General features: G+C 42.7%; 1 protein-coding gene across 23 annotated transcripts in view; it reads left to right on the plus strand.

The window, feature by feature from the left end:
• The window catches only part of UNC80 (unc-80 homolog, NALCN channel complex subunit), a 222737-nt gene that overhangs the window by 52709 nt on the left and 152109 nt on the right, over positions 1-17919 (plus strand). For 15 of the 23 annotated variants that reach the window (XM_073646576.1, XM_073646580.1, XM_073646583.1 and 12 more), the window contains 4 exons: positions 9551-9801; positions 9958-10064; positions 12912-12971; positions 17464-17647. In XM_073646576.1, the coding sequence (XP_073502677.1) occupies positions 9551-9801; positions 9958-10064; positions 12912-12971; positions 17464-17647 (602 nt within the window). The remainder of the gene's footprint in view (positions 1-9550; positions 9802-9957; positions 10065-12911; positions 12972-17463; positions 17648-17919) is intronic. The other 8 variants (XM_073646579.1, XM_073646593.1, XM_073646588.1 and 5 more) reach the window with 5 other exon arrangements.

Raw genomic sequence — 17919 nt, forward strand, 5'->3', positions numbered from 1 at the left:
ATGCATTACAGAGGGTGCATGCCTATATTACTAGAAAAGACGACATGGAGAATTTGGGAATGGGCCCCCCTGACGTGATCTTAAGGGACCAATTTGTGGCAGACCTCAGGGATGTGCAGCTGAAGCAGGCCTTGCGAGAGCGCGTGTGCACTAACCCACGTAACACTTTTCTAGAAGTGGGGGCGGAGGCACGTGTGAGAGAGCAGGAGATGGGGGTGACGGCCCTGCAGGGATGGTCCAGAGTAATGAGGTACCCACCCCGCCTGCAGCTGAACCGGAGCGGGCTCGAGAGATGCGAAAGGAGATACAGGAGATGCGGGGTGAATGGTCCAGCCTCAAGAAGACCCCTGTACCGACACCAGAGATACCCGGATCGATTGCCCCAGTTAGGGAAAGAATTGAATTCAGGCCCCGCCCTTCAGAAGAGTTCTGTAGAGAAGTAACGGGCTCCGTGTTTGGGGGACACAGCCCGGAGCATTAGGAAGGGGAAAGAAAAAGAGGAAGTCCCAAGGACCAAGTTTCCACCAGCCCGACTGTCTGGGCCGAAATAAGCAGTCGGGCTGTTCACTGCCTGATTGACATGGGATCCCAAGTGACTACGATGACAGAAGCCTACTTTCAACAGCGATTTCCAGAGATAGCGCGGCCTGAATGGGGACCAGTAATTAGACTCACTGCAGCTAATGAATTACCCATCCTGGTCGCAAGGGTGGTGTGGATGAAGATCCGAGTGTGTGGAAAAGATGTGGGGAAAAAAGGAGTCGTCCTGGTCGCAGTGGGAACCGGAAGTGGACCCCCGGTGACCCTCGGAATGAATGTGCTGAAAGAGATCGGGCAAATCCTGATTAGTGAGCCGAAGGAGATTCCTCTAGACCGGTGGGACCCACGAACCCCCCAAAGGAGGGTTTTTCAACAATTAATCCGAGCCGCCCAGGCTCAGGAGACGTCGAGTGAATGGAAGGTCCTGGGGAAAATAATAGTACCAGCAGCTACGGCGCTCACCTTACCGCCAGGACAAACTGTATTCATGTTACCCGCACGGGCCTGCACACTTCGTGAGGGGGTCGAAGTTCAGATAGAACCAACATCGATGGACAAAGTACCCCACGGACTCCTGGTGGCTCGGACACTGGCCACCTTCCAGGGTGGCAATGTTATAGTGCGGTGCGTTAATCTGAGCAAAGGTGATCTCACACTCCCTCCCATGGCGGAAATAGCCCAGATTCTGGGAATGCCAGAGAAGTTGGTGCGACCTGATGTGGTACAGCTGTCCGCTGTACGAGGAGACCCCTGGACTCTGGCGGTCACCGTGCCGCTGGAATCCCACCGTGCTAGTGCGAAGGGGGGGGCGAAGAATCCTAGAACAAATGCGGGCTGAATTGACGGGACTTTCACCTCGACAGGTGCAGCAGGTTGAGGAGGTACTGGAGCGGTACCAGGAAGTCTTTGCTCACCATGAGGATGATTTCGGTTGCACCGAAGCCATTACTCACGAGATTCCCACGGGGAGCGCTGCCCCAGTGCAGGAAAGATAACGGCAGATACCTCCCCAGATGTATAAAAAGGAAATGCTAGCCCATATGTTACAGAATGGTGTGTTACCGGAGAGTCAGAGTCCGTGGGCAGCCCCGATTGTCCTGGTCAGGAAGAAAGATGGGACCCTGCGGTTCTGTGTGGACTATAGACGACTGAATACCTGTACAGTACGAGACTCTTACCCACTACCCCAAATCGAAGAGTCCCTGTCGGCCTTAGGGAAGGCGAGATTCTTCTCCTCCTTGGATCTGGCCAGCGGGTGTTGGCAAGTGCCCGTGGCAGAACATGACCATGCGAAGACTGTGTTCATATTACCCATGGGACTGTTCGAGTTCAATCGGATGCCCTTCGGCCTGACTAACGCCCCTGGGACGTTCCAGTGTCTGATGGAGAGATGCCTGGGATATTTGAACTTCAAGACGACACTGATGTATCTTGACGACATAATTGTCTATGCCGCCACCTTCGAGGAGCACCTCCAGTGACTGGAGCAAGTACTGAGTCGCCTACAGAGTCATGGCTTAAAGGTGAAGCCCCAGAAGTGCCACCTGTTCCTCAAACAGATCGAATGACAAATGGCCCTGACCAAGGCCCCAATACTTGCCTATGCGGATTTCTCCCAATCATGCATACTCCACACTGATGGGAGCCTACGTGGTCTGCGAGCCATGTTATCCCAAGTACAGGAGGAGAAGGAGCGCGTGATTGCGTACGCCTGTCGCTCCCTTCACGACTATGAGAGGAACCCAGATAATTATATCTCTTTCAAATTAGAGTTGCTGACTCAGGTTTGGGCAATGACCGAAAAGTTCACAGAGTATTTGCCCGGGTCCGAAGTACTGGTGAGAACAGATAACAACCCGCTGGCTCACCTGGAAAATGCGAAATTGGGGGCCTTGGAGCAGCGATGGGTGGCCCGCATGGCCAGGTATCGGTATAAGATCGCCTACCGGTCTAAGGCAGAGAATACTCACGCTGACGCCCTCTCCAGAGTGACATATGAACAGCCTGATCATGACCGCGATGAAGATTTGGAGGCGGATGAGGTTCCTAGCTTCCGAAGTTTCGTGGGACCGCTGGTCGCGGCGCAGGGACAGATCGGAGAGACGTTGGAAGAACAAGTGCTAGGGCAGCCAAGAGACGACTGGGTCCGAATTCAACAGACTGACAAAGAAGTCGCCCAATTACATCAATGGGTGGCTTTGAGACAGGTCTCCAGTCGAAAGGACAGGAGTACCCTGTCTCCTGGGACCCTGAAAATGCTGGGACAATGGGAGAGACTTTGTTTGCGAGACGGGCTGCTGTACCGACGGGTACAGCTACTGCGAGAGTTTGGGATCACTTGGCAAGTGGTGATCCCAGAGAAGTTGGTCGGAGTAGTGGCTAAGGAGGCTCATGAACGAGGGGCTCACTTCGGACCAGAGAAGACATTTCAGTGGTTGCAGAGGCTGGTGTATCACCCCCGACTGCGAGCAACAATAGAAGACACTTGTCGAAGATGTTGGAGCTGTGAGCTGGTTAAGCCCCTGGAGCAGCGGGTCCCCATACAAACCATTGTGACTTCTACCCCCTTGGAGGTGCTGATGATCGACTATTTGACTGTTGGACCGGCGCATCTCGGGTATGAACATTGCCTGGTGATGACAGACCACTTCACAAAGTTTGCGGTGGTGACCCCGACCAGAGACCAGACCACCGAATCTGCTGTGCAGGCCATCTGCCGAGACTTAATTCGGGTGTACGGATGCCCAAAGAGGATCCATTCCGATCAAGGCACCTGCTTCCAGGGCCGGGTGATGGAAGAGCTGCACCGGTTGTACAGGATTGAGAAGTCATGGACTACTCCTTACCACCCTCAAGGAAATGGGGCCTGTGAACGCTTTAATCGGACACTGATCCAAATGCTCCGCACGTTGGAGGAAGATCGGAAGGTACGATGGCCTGAGTTTGTGGCCGAGCTGGTGTGGGTCTACAACAACCGAGTGAATAGTACGACGGGGTTCACTCCATATACCTTATTGTTCGGGCGAAAGGGGCGAAAGATTACCGAGTTAGAGCTGGACCCCGAGGAGGACTACCCACGGATGGGGATGTCTTGCTGGGTCCGGGAACACCGGCATCGACTGCAGACCCTCCGATGGTAGGTACAACAAAAGTTTCGGGAGCTCAAACAACATCATGAGACAATGCCTCTTCAAGGGACAGCTCTGAGGCCTGGGGAGCAGGTGTTGGTTCGAGACAGGCGCCCCCGAGGCAAATTGAGTAGGCGGTGGGAACGGACCCTGCACCGAGTGAAGCGCAGGGTTGGCGCTGAAGGACCTGTGTATGAAGTTCAATCCGAGGGGGCTGAAGGAGCCCCTACCATAGTGGTTCATCGTAGTATGCTGCGGCCCTGTCTGTCTAAAGATGAAAAAGATGAAGAAGGATCACCTGCTTCTAGAGAGGGTCCTGTCACAGTTGCCCCAAGCCACGATGTGGATGAAGAAGAATTGTTGATTCTACCTCTGAGCCCCATCACTCAATTACCTGCAGTCTCCAGTGCAGGCGGTGAGGGAACACCATCGGTTGTAGCCACCAGGCAGGCGGAGATTGGGAATCCAAGTGTCCCTGCACCCCCCATCGGTCAAACTGAGTTATGCCGGTCAGAACGGACAACAGCAGGAGTGCCTCCTCACCGTTACGAACAAGATCAGTTTATATGGCAACGTATCGTACAGGAAGTCCAAGAATATGAACGTTTGGTGAAGGAACTCTCGCCTGTGGAATGGCGAGTTAAAGGAGAGCGGGAGTGTGAGGGGGAAGACCAGGGTGTAAGTACTTTCAGAACCAGGGATCCGGAACTGCCGGGGCCGTGCCTCTGGTTGCAGGGGGAAGACAGACTGCGAGCACAGGAGTCAGGTGACCGGGAAGCTGGGGGCGTGTCCAGAGCGAGAGCTCAGGGGTCAGGTGACCGGGGAGCTGGAAGCTTGTCTAGGAAGAGGGAGAAAAAGGAGTTTTGCGCAGGAAAGCAGGGAGTTGACAGTTGGGGTCAAGCCCCGCTAGAGGGAGAAGAGACACAGGGTCCGTGGAGCCGAGCAAGTGAGGTGCAGTGTTATGGACTAGGGGCTCAGCGTGTCAAACCGGAGACCGCCCACTGCCACGAGAAGACATGGAGCCGAGCAAGTGAGGTGCAGTGTTATGGACTAGGGGCTCAGCGGGTCAAACCGGAGACCGCCCGCTGCCACCAGAAGACGGAGCATTGTTTAGGTGGGGAAGCCAGAAGAAAACAACACCGGCATCAGCCGGCAACTGCCTTGTGGGGAACAAGAGTCAGTTAAGTGTAAAACTGACGATTACAACCGTGTCGACTCTGCTACATCTAGCCAAACTGTGGATTGTCGTTTATAGTCTGTTACCTGCTACTCACCTTGTTGTCCTCATATTTCCCCATATTTTCCGTTACTCCCTGCGTGGAGATTGACCCTGTTACAATAAATCCCCCCTGTTTATTAACCCTGCACTGGCTGCTCAGTGTTTCTGTGTCACTGCATCTAAAGTACCTGTGTTACAGTAACCAGGGCAGGCGTCACCACCCGGCGCTGGGCTGGGGCTCTGGACATACGGGGGGGCATATTGGGGTTAACAGATTCCCTTTCAGAAGTACTCCTCTCAACAATTTTTTTTTCTCTTAATATATTGCAATCATCATATTATATAGCACTGTGTACTTATAATTGCTCATTTTGCCTTTCTACTCAGCTAATTCTTCTCTTTTCCATTTGATCTATGACATCACGTGATTAAAACTGACTAGCTGTATACTTTTAAGCTCTATGTAGAAACAGGAGGTCAAATTTCCTTGTATGACTCACGAGTCACTGCAAAAGTCCCTGGCAGGGGGAGGAGGAAGCAGCTGGGTCAGGAGTTCAAGAGGGAAATGATAAATGCAGGGACAAGAAACTTCCTGTTTCTACGTAAAGCAGAGAAAAGAGAAGAATTAGCTGCGTAGAAGAGCAAAATTAGCAATTGTAAGTACACAGTGCTATATAATATGATGATTGCAATATATTAAGAGGATAAAAACTTTGATGGGAGGAGTGCTGCTTTAAGTGGTCTCCTAATAGTTACAGTTGCCCTAAAGAATGCCAATACCGTGACACATTAAGGAAAAGTACAACCTGTGGGGTTTTCCACTGTTGTTTTTACGCCACTATTGTATAGCTTTGATTTTATGTTTGAGGTTATTATCCTGATTAAAATAGATATCTTTTAGGGGTTCCTATTAATATTTTGCTACATTCATTTTTTTCTGCTGCGTGAACCATAAGCACTCTCACAAATGCAGGCAGTGCAATGCTTTACAGTTAGGATTGCTTTTTTTGTTTGTTTTTGTAGTGTATAATGCATGACACATTGTGTTAAAGGGAACCTGTCACAATGAAAATGCAGTCCAATCTCCAGCCATCATGTCAAGTAGCAGGGCAAGCTGAGCAGATTGATATATACAGAAAATTAGAATATCATCAAAAAGTTAATTTATTTCAGTTCTTCAATACAAAAAGTGAAACTCATATATTATATAGAGTGATTACAAACAGTGATCTATTTCAAGTGTTTATTTCTGTTAATGTTGATGATTATGGCTTACAGCCAATGAAAACACATAAGTGATTATCTCAGTAAATTAGAATAATTAACAAAAAACACCTGCAGAGGCTTCCAAAGTGTTTAAAAAGGTCCCTTTGTCTGTTTCAGTAGGCTCCACAATCATGTGGAAGACTGCTGACTTGACAGATGTCCAGAATGCAGTTATTGAAGACTCCACAAGGAGGGTAAGCCACAAAAGGTCATTGCTAAAGAAGCTGGCTGTTCACAGAGTGCTGTATCCAAGCATATTAATGGAAAGTTGAGTGGAAGGAAAAAGTGTGGTAGAAAAAGGTGCACAAGCAACCGGGATAACCGCAGCCTTGAAAGGATTGTTAAGAAAAGGCCATTCAAATATTTGGGGGAGATTCACAAGGAGTGGACTGCTGCTGGAGTCATTGCTTCAAGAGCCACCACACACAGACATATCCAGGACATGGTCTACAAGTGTCGCATTCCTTGTGTCAAGCCACTCATGACCAATAGACAACGCCAGAAGCGTCTTACCTGGGCCAAGGAGAAAAAGACCTGGACTGTTGCTCAGTGGTCCAAGGTGTGTTTTCAGATGAAAGTAAATTTTGCATTTCATTTGGAAATCAAGGTCCCAGAGGAAGAGTGGAGAGGCCACAATCCAAGCTGCTTGAGGTCTAGTGTGAAGTTTCCACAATCAGTGATGGTTTGGGGAGCCATGTCATCTGCTGGTGTAGGTCCACTGTGTTTTATCAAGACCAAAGTCAGCGCAGCCGTCTACCGGGAAATTTTTGTGCACTTCATGCTTCCCTCTGCCGACAAGCTTTTTGGAGATGGAAATTCATTTTCCAGCAGGACTTGGCACCTGTCCACACCGTCAAATGTACCAATACCTGGTTTACAAACAGTATCACTGTGCTTGATTGGCAGCAAACTCACCTGACCTTAACCTTGTCAAGAGCAAGATGAGAGACACCAGACCCAAAAATGTCGACGAGCTGAAGGCTGCTATCAAAGCAACCTGGGCTTCCATAACACCTCAGCAGTGCCACAGGCTGATCGCCTCCATGCAACGCCGCATTGATGCAGTAATTGATGCAAAAGGAGCCGAGACCAAGTATTGAGTGCATTTACTGAACATACATTTCAGTAGGCCAGCATTTTGGATTTTAAAATAATTTTTCAAGCTGTTGTTATAAAGTATTCTAATTTACTGAGATAATGACTTTTGTGTTTTCATTGGCTGTAAGCCATAATCATCAACATTAACAGAAATAAACACTTGAAATAGATCACTCTGTGTGTAATGACTCTATATAATATGAGTTTCACTTTTTTTATTAAAGAACTGGAATAAATTAACATTTTGATGATATTCTAATTTTGTGAGAAGCACCTGAAGTTTTGTGAGAAAAAAAATCAGTATAACCTGTGTATTAATCATTTAAACCTCTGCTCTTTTTGAGATTTTTGGTCCAGTGAGCAGTCCTATCAGTGATATAATGAGATAGCTATCAATCACTGATAGGACCATGCACTGGACCGAAAAACTGACAGAAGGAAAATCTCTCTTCCGTCACTAATAACGCAGAAAGGGAGCTAATGATCGAAGCATCTTTATAAATACATGTATATTAACAAGTTGTAAATATTTCTAACACATCCAAATATATGCTCTTTTACATAGACAACCCCTTTAACATTTTGTAAAGGGGTTGTCCAGCCTTAGGCTACAAGTCTGCAGTCACTCTATGTGACTGCAGACTTGTGAGTCCTCACATTGCCTGCTCTGCACGCTGTGAGGATTCTCTGGTGTCGGCACCAGGAGTGGCGGGCGCGTGACGCAAGTATGTGATTTGCATTCATGCCATCACGAGCCATCCAGATGGGTGCAGCCTCACTCAATGCAAGTGTATTGAGCGAGGCTGGACACAGTCTAGTTGGAATGTGACTGGAAATATGCAAATCGCAACATTTTACTTTACCAGCAAAGTAAAATACATTCCTGAAATCTTATCGACATGTTGTAGATTTTTTCCTTGCACATTTCAAGTAGTTTCAAATCTGCAGCATGTCAATTCTTTCAGCGTTTTTCACCCATTTAAATGAATTGGGGGGAAAAACACAGCAAAAAAGCATATATTTTAAGCATCATTTTATCTGCCAAGAGACAGGTTTTTGGTGCAAAATTGTCTGCAACATATACTTAATTTGTACCCATACGTACTTCTGTATTTCTGGCGTAAAAGCGCTGTCACTTTTGCTGGATTTAATAGGCTGGTGTAGACATGCCCCTTCCCGCACCAGCACCTCCCCAGCTCAACACATTTTAGTGGAGCTCCTTTATACCAGCGGAAAACACTAAAAATCTCAAAGGTTTAGCACAGCTATTGTGACTTTTCAAAGCATTTTACACCACTTTCAAAGCTTTAATGAAACGTTCCCATAGACCCAAAAACAGGGATAATAACCTCAGTGAATACATCAGATTCTCACACTGCTCTCCTACATAGACAAACAGAAATATAAAAAAGCAGCCAAATGGGTAGTCATTTTCACACTCTTCCTCTGCTTGGGCTAAAGTTTGATTTCACGGACCCTTTCCACTGGCAGTTTATATTCTCATCTCTTGATATGACTCTTCTTCATGATTCAGATTTAAAAATTGTATACCAATTGCTACCCAACACACTTACCTTGACACCATCGCAATGGACCTACCTGATTACTGTAGCTATTTGTTATGACTGCCAAAGAACATTCACACGGGTAACGTACAAACCAGGAAGACAAAAACCTGAACCTGATAGGTCCCTGTTTATACTAGGAAAAGCCCTTCTCTGACCCTGATCTGTCCCTGCCTGACCACAGAGGTTGGCACTCTAAGATAACGTAATGGTGCCCCCACTAGATGGCGGCTTACCCTGAATGTCCTTAGCAGCTCCTAGGATCACTAGAGTTGCTGTTACCTAAGGAGAAAAGGATTCACACACAAAGAAAACTGCAACTAACACAAACTACAGCAAAGTGAATGATCCGACAAAGTCTATCACCAGCTGGAAACACCAGTAGGTGAATGTATTTAAAGCTGCACCCGAAAGGTGATAGGACAGACAAACAGAGTAAATGAAAAACACCTGTTACCAAAAACCAACAGAAACCAACTGAACTAAAACACCCAAAATAAAAGGTGTATCAGTTGTGGCTCAGCAGAAAGAGACAACGACCACAGAACACAAAATCAAGGGTTTGAATCTAGAAGAATGACACTATTTAATACCTTTTCTTTCCTGTGAGCTTTTAACTTAATGCATTGATTTATTTTTAATGTTATTTGTGGCAGATGGTGTAATTAGACCAATGTCTATCTCTTCTCTGGAACATAATTATTTTTCTTTTGCTTTGTCTTTCTGTCTCACAGCAATGCAGATAATTTGAATATTCACCCTGATCTGTCTCGCAGTGACGAGCAAATGCAAGGTGCAGGATTAGGCCGTAAAGATTTTTGGCGTAAGGTGTTCAAATCACAAAGTGCTGCAAGTGACACTAGTAGTCAGTCAGAGCCTGACACCTCAGAGTGCACCACAGCTCATTCTGGCAACACCAATGAGAAGCGATCAAGATCCAGATCACGTCGGATATCACTACGAAAAAAACTAAAGCTTCCTTTAGGTGTGTGATGATAACGTATAATATTCAAAGAAAACAATTTTAACATATTAATAAAATTGAATGTTTCATTCCGAAATAGTTCTGGTAAAGCTCATCATACTTCTCCATACTAGTCTTTACAAATATTAGTCTTGTCCTTCTTATTTGCTGTCACAGGCAATTGGTTGAAACGTTCATCCCTCTCTGGGCTCACGGATAATGTTGAAGATCTTCTGGACATCAGCTCGGTGGACCGTTTGTCATTCATCAGACAGAGCTCTAAGGTATTTTTTTTTTAAACTAATGAAAATGATATCATATTTGCTAAATAGAATAATTCCTGTGTATTCCAACTTTATGCTACTAAATATTTAAAAAAAGAATTGATCATAAATTGACTTATACCAAGGTTAGCTAGAAGACCAATGTACTATATTGCCTTTCCAATTATATGATTTACTATTTTTAGAGGGATAATTTTCACTTTTCAGAATTATTTGGCTTGTAATAAAATAGAGTAAACAAATTAACTTTTTTTACATTTTAGTTATTTTTTTCTGAAAATATTAGTGATATCCTAAAAAAAACCTTTCCATTTGGATTCATCATTAACTACCATAAATTTTTGTTATACATGTCCTGGTTAGGTTATTCGATCAGGACTAGTGGCATGACAAGCGAATGAAAGGGGGTGATGGCGCATTTTATTTTGTGGGTTTACTTTATTTGTATTTATGTATTTATTTGTTTTCTATTATGTTTCTATTTCTATAGGCTGTCATTTTAAGACTTAGAAAAGGTCGTTGGAGAACTCTATTATTTTGGATATACAGTGCTCAGCATAAATAAGTACACCCCCTTTGAAAAATAAGATTTTAATCAATATCTCACTGAACACAAGAACAAACTTTTGACAAGACTTGGTTTCATAGGACATTTTTTAACCCATAACATGAAAGTAAAGTTAATAATATGACTTTTATTTCAAAATCTTCAGTTTTATGCAAATTAGTTGATGCAAAATTACTTATGTGGGGCTGCATGAGTGCTGCTGGTGTTGGGAGATATATTTCATTGATGGTATCATGAATTCACAGATGTACTGCTCAATAGTAAAAGAAAAAATGCTACCATCACTCCATGACTTTGGCAGACGTGCACTTTTCTATTATGACAATGATCCAAAACACACATCTAAGGCCACTGTTACATTTCTGAAGAAGAACAGGGTGAAAGTAATTCAGTGGCCAAGTGTGTCTCCTCATCTGATCCCAATCGAACACCTATGGGGAATTCTGAAGAGACAAGTTGACCATTACTCTTCATCCAGCATCAAGGCTCTACAAAAGGTCATTCTTGAAGAATGGTAAAAGATAGATGTTTCGATTTGACAATAACTTGTTCATTCCATGCCTATAAGACTTGGTGCTGTCCTTAAAAATTATGTAGGTCATACAAAATACGAGCTGTAGTAGTTTTTGATGTGGGGTGTATTCATTTTTGCATTAACTAATTTGAATAAAACTGAAGATTTTGTAATGAAAGTTATATTATTACCTTACTTTCATGTTATGGGTAAAAAAAATTGTTCTATATGAAGCTCAGTCTTGTCAAAATTTTGGAAATTGTTTTTGTGTTCAGTGAGATATTGATTACAATCTTACTTTTCAAAGGGGTGTACTCATTTATTCTGGGCAGTGTATATCATCACATTATATTTTCCACTGTAACTGGGGCAGCACGTTTTCAGCGACTATTGGTACTGTTAAGGCTGTGCTGGGTCTAGCTAACCTGGTTATACAGAAAAAACTCTGATCAGTCAGAATGCAGCCAATCAACATGTATAAATAAATTGGTGGATTTTCTGGGTATCATTTTAGGGTACATGCAAATTTTGACTACTTTTGTTCCCTTTGTTGCTTTTTATTTTTTGAGAAGCCGAGGTTCTGGCTGCAATGCTGGCGATTATGCCGTTCACCATAAGAAGTAAATAATTGTATATTTTGAATGATCTAACTTTTCTGGATGTGGTAATACATATGATGATATTTTTATTTATGCAATGGGAACAAAGGTGTGAGTTGAATTTTTATTTTTATTTTTTATTTACATTTTAAACAATTTTTACATTTTTAGTTTTTTTTGGGGATGTTACATGTTGGGAGAAGTAAAAAAATATTCAGTGGGCCAGTACAAACTGGTATATGAACAAATGAATTCAGCCGATCCTGCCATATACTAGTATTTCCAGTTGTAAACCACTAAAAAATTGTCATGACATTTTTAGCACAAAACAATCTGCCATCAAATGATCGCTCATATATGATTTCCAAACATTGGCCAATATTGTCAAAATGAGACATTTTGCTCAACTTTTACCTATTTTACTCCCTACTAGTGTTGAGCGAATTTGTTCGGCATTTCAAATTCCGGTTCGTGTTCAGGATGTTATCTGTGTGACAGCATGGCAAATCGGGGATGATCATGGGCGGAGCCGATTTTTTGGCGCGAAAAAGCCGTAACCCTGAACACGAACCCGAATTTGAAATGCCGAACAAATTCACTCAACACTACTCCCTACCAATCCAGCTTTGTGTTCCAATACTCCTTTCTGGTCTTCTATTTCCTTTGGCTGCAGCAGTCAATTCCTGTATACCCCACATGATTGGCTGCAGTGGTCATGTGTGGTATATGAAATGTCTCTTCTGCTGCCAAGGTAAAAAGAAGACCAGTGGGGAGGATCTATAAAGCTGTGCTGGAATAGAAGGGAAGGGAGTAAAAGGCTGAGTATACATTAATTTAGCTGTATTTGTGGCTTTGACCCTTTTAAGCTCTTAAAATTAACCTACAGAATATATATGAAGATTATTTCCAATGCAAATGCCAATCTACTTGAAACGTTTTGACATTTATGCCTAGGAATTTGGTATCATGCTTGGTTTCTGTTAAACACAAACCACTCAACATGGAGAAAATCCATTACTGGTTCCACCCGCACTGTGTCCCAAACATAAAGTAAAAGAAACTGGATAATTTGGGGGTTTGGGGAGGGAGGCTGACATGGTTGGTCTTTTTTTCATAAGATTACTAGAATGCCTTCTGAACCTGTCTCCTCCTTCTCATTTGCATAGCATGCCACTGGCAATAGGAAGAGTTTGCCAGCACAGGAGATGGGGGAGACAGATAAAAAGGTAAATCAAAATAAATACAGTAGCTAGCACAGCAAACAGTACATTTTTTTATTTGCAGCGATTGACTAATGGAAATAATGTAATTAACTGTACAATGCAATGTCTTAGAATGTCATCTTTCCCTTATTTAAAGGGATCTGTCATCAATTTCACCACCCCAACTATTTATATGTGCATGTAGCCCTTTCAAAGACAAGTCCAGCAATACCTTTACATGGCCAGTCTGTTCCTTCTTTACTGAGAAATCAACATTTGAATTGATATGCAAATGAGGCTTAAGAGCTATTGTAGATCTGAAGCCTCTGTCATTCTAGCTCTATTCTCCGCCCAGCGCCACCTCCTCATGCTTGACTGAATGCCTCCATGCTGTGTGACTTCAGGCAAAGTAGTCATCTGTCAAGCAGAAGGAGGATGGCAGATATGTGCCACCTTGGTGGTTGGCCTCAGTAATGTAAAATATGTACCAGATATACTAGGTTACTGAGAGCGTTAATTTGACTGGATTTTGGGTCCAGGATTTAGGAGCAACCAAAAGAGTCTGGGAGAAAAGAGTTGTTCCCATAATCCAACCCAAGTCGTACAGGCATAATAACAGCAGCTGGATTAGCTCACTAGTGTAGAGTTGTGCTGGAACTGATCATAGAGGTGTTTGTCTGATGAACACATTTAAACTGCTTAAGCTGCTACTGCCTGGAATACCGAGATTGGTGAGGCTGCTACATTTACTTGGTGTCATTGTGCCTGAAAAAAGGACTGTGCATGTTAATCTTTTGTACTGGAGAAAAGCTGTTTTCGATTTGGAGCTGTAAAGTTTATGTTGGACAATAACCTTATGATGTTTTGATATAAAAACCCTGTGATCCAAGCAGCTACAAGAGAGCTGAAATCCTACACAATTCAAACGGTGATTTCTCTGTAATGGAGTAACACACTGGCCATGTAAAGTTATCGCTGGACTTGTCTTTGAAAGAGCTACATGCATATATACTTTTGAAACCAGAAGTTTACATACACTATGTAAAAAGACACATATGCATGTTTTTCTCAATATCTGTCATGAAATCAGAATAAACCTTTCCTGTTTTAGGTCAATTAGGATTACCATAATTTTTAATATTTGCCAAATGCCAAAATAATGAGAGAGAGAGAATGTATTAAGGCATTTTTATTACTTACTGCAAAGTCAAAGGTTTACATACACTAAGATTACTGTGCCTTTAAATAATTCTGGACTGCCCATATGATGCACATCTGAGTTAATTAGAGACACACCTGTGTATATATGTTAATGCACACATGAAACACACTGCTTCTTTGTGTAGTATCAGGGGAAAGTCTAAGAAATCAGCCAAAATATCAGGAAGAGAATTGTGGACTTGCAAAAGTCTGGCTCATCCTTGGGTACAATTTCATGATACCTGAAGGTGCCTCGTTCATCTGTACAAACAATTAGATGCAAGTACAAACAAGATGGGAATATCCAGCCATCATACCGCTCAGGAAAGAGACAGGTACTGTGACCCAGAGATGAACGTGCTTTGGTCCGACATGTGCATATCAACCCAAGGACAAAAGCAAAAGACCTTGTGAAGATGATGGCGGAAGCTGGTAAGATCGTGTCAATATCCACAGTGAAACGAGTACTGTATCAACATGGGCTGAAAGGCCACTCTGCCATGACGAAGCTATTACTCCAAAAGAAACATAAAAAAGCAAGATTAATGTTTGCAAATGCACACTGGAATAAAGACCTTAATTTTTGGAGATATTTCCTGTGGTCTGATGAAACTAAAGATGAACTGTTTGGGCATAATGACCATTGTTACATTTGGAGTTAAAATGGAGAAGCTTGGAAGCCTAAGAACACCTTCCCAACTGTGAAACACGGGGGTGGCAGCATCATGTTGTGGGGTTGTTTAGCTGCAGGAGGTACTGGTGCACTTCACAAAATAGATGTCATCATGAGAAAAGAAGATTATGTGGCAATACTGAAGCAACATCTCAAGACATCAGCCAGGAAGTTAAAGCTTGGGCGGAAATGGGTCTTCCAAATGGACAATGACCCGAAGCATACTGCCAAAATGATAACAAAGTGGCTTAAGGATAACAATGTCAATGTTTTGGAGTGGACATCACAAAGCCCTGATCTCAATCCTATTGAAAATTTATGAGCAAAGCTGAAAAGGCAGGTGCGAGCAAGGCGACCTACCAACCTGGATCAGTTACACCAGTTTTGTCAGGAGGAATGGGCCCAAATTTCGACCAACTATTTTGAGAAACTTGTGGAAGGATATCCCAAACGTTTGACCCAAGTCATTTAGTTTAAGGGCAATGGTACCAAATACTAATGAAATGTATGTAAACTTTTGACTTTGCAGTAAGTAATAAAAATGCCTTAAAACATTCTCTCTCTCTCATTTTTCTGGCATTTGGCAAATATTAAAAATGATGGTAATCCTAATTGACCTAAAACGGGAAAGGTTTATTCTGATTTCATGTCAGATATTGAGAAAAACATGCATATGTGTCTTCTTATATAGTGGATGTAAACTTCTGGTTTCAACTGTAAATAGTTGGGGGTGAGGTGAAATCGTGCTTAAAGATTCCTTTTAAATGAGCTGTAAACAGCATGAGAGAATGATTACATGTGATATTAAATACTGCGCAATAATAGCGGAACTGTCACCCGTTTATTAGAATGAAAACATTCACATCTTTGTGCTCTGTAAATACGTGTATAATTGTCGCTTTCAATCACAGCCTGGCTTCTTGTTTCATCATCATTGAATTTTTTATCGACTAATTATTTTTGCTGAAGTCTAGGCTAGGGTTACACAGAGACTTATTGTAACAGAAAAGTCGCAGCCTATAGGAACACTATAAAGCTGAGTTCAGACAAGCATATGAAAAATCATCTGTTTCCTGTCTAGAAAAAAAGGACAATGTATGGTGCATCGTCTTTCCGTTTTTGACATCCGTATGACATCCATCTTTTACATCCACAGCTAAAATGATAAAAAGTGCAATTCAGATGTCTATGTAATCGTTGCAATGGATCTGTTAAAAACGGATGCCATATGGAACGTTGGTCAGTATGGCATCCATTTTTTTATTAAATAACCATTGAAATCGAAAGCTTAGTCTCATCTGAAAAGTCGATGAAATAAATGCATGCTGTGAATATATTCAAATGTTTTTGTGAACTAGGACATAGACTAACATTGGCCATATGCACACAGAATCCACTTAGAGTAAAACATGCTTGTCTGAACATAGTCTATAGTATGAAAAACAAATGCAATCCAGACCTGAAGGTGTTTTTCCCAAAGTATCATAATCTATGAAAATTCTGATTTTATTTTTTCAAAGCAGATCATAAAATAAGACAGTGATTTCACTGGATGCAATGGGTAACAACTCAACATTTCTGAAAAGTCACTGATGTAGCTGTTCAACGTGAAATGTAACATATACAATTGGAGTTGTCTTGCTGCAAACAGTTTTACCTTTAAACCCTACCCTTAATCAACCCTTTAAAGGGGTTGTCCAGGACTATTTTTTTTACTATGGGGCTAAAAACGAATAGGCAGGTAGTTGCTAACAGAGGAAACTCCCTGCCTGTTTTACCCAGTGCCGGGTCAGAGCGGTCACCAACTGCTCCTACCAATGATTCAGCTGCTCCACGTCAACAGAGCAGCGCTTCTTCTGGGCTGCTCTGTGGACGGCTCGACAATTAAGCAGTGGGGAGCCGGGTGTCAATCAGCATGACATTGGCAGTCACAGCCTGTCACCAGAGCGGAAGACAAGTCATTGCTCTGTCCATGTGACGTCAATGAAAGCTGCGTAATCTCTGGCAAGAACGGTCTGTGACAGGAGCAACTACCTGCCTGTAGTTAAAAATGTAAATCGTCCTGGATAACCCCTTTGAGCCTAGAGAGACAAGACTACTGTTATTTTTTTACTGATCGGCATCCCTGATGATGCTTTACTGATAAAAGCAGACAAAGCTATTCTAGTCAACGTCAGTTCTCTGATCTGTTCACAGCATCAACATCAAAAATGTCATGGTCTGAAATCCTGGTAATACAAAATAAAATAGTATTTTATTATAATAGTAAAGAGAGTATTTTACCAGTTTACAGCCACTTGTTCTGTTTCATTTTTGGCAGTCTGGTCAGCCCATTAAAATGTTCTGTATTATGCTGTTTTTGTTGTTTTTATTTATTTATTGCAAATAACCAAATATGGAAAATGTACAATTAAATCTGTCTTGTGATGTGAATGCTGTCAGGAACACAATGAGAACCCAATATTTAACTGCCCCATTGAGTGAATAGAAATAGATGGACCCGTAATTGTGCACATTTACAATGGGATCTATGTTGATAGTATATGTTTTCTGTGTTTACTTGTGTTGTATGCAGTCCTGTGTAGAACACACAAAAACTTTAAGCACTTTAACTGTTATTTCTCTGTTCACATGATCACACAGAAATTCTCATATTTCTCATTGATGAAGGTGAAATTTACAAGCGCTGTAAAGTTGTCAGAAGCTGGTCCAGGATCAGGGATGGATGGCGGCAGAGACGAAGAAGAGAATTTTTTCAAGCGTCTTGGTAAATGGCGCTCAAGCAGAAGGAATACATCCAGGCTTCATCACACAGAAGAAAAAGATGGTTAGATATCAGGGTTCTCTTTTTCTGTTCCTTTACAATTATTTTACCTTCTTTCATTGATTTTTAACACTTTTGCTGCTGAGGTGACTTGCAATGGATTTCTAAACTGTTCACTGCAACCTCCTTCCTTAGCAAAACAAAACCCATAACAATTCCTACTTCTCATAATATTCCTATCTAATTCAACAGTGACTTATCCATTCTTTACATCTCTCCTTATTCTTTTCTTTATTTCCCTAACTCTTCATTTACTAATAAAACTTAAAAGTAAC

This window comes from Phyllobates terribilis, unplaced genomic scaffold (assembly GCF_046119375.1).
Source record: "Phyllobates terribilis strain yellow unplaced genomic scaffold, ASM4611937v1 Scaffold_9__5_contigs__length_417890890, whole genome shotgun sequence".
NCBI classification, from domain to species: Eukaryota; Metazoa; Chordata; class Amphibia; order Anura; family Dendrobatidae; genus Phyllobates; species Phyllobates terribilis.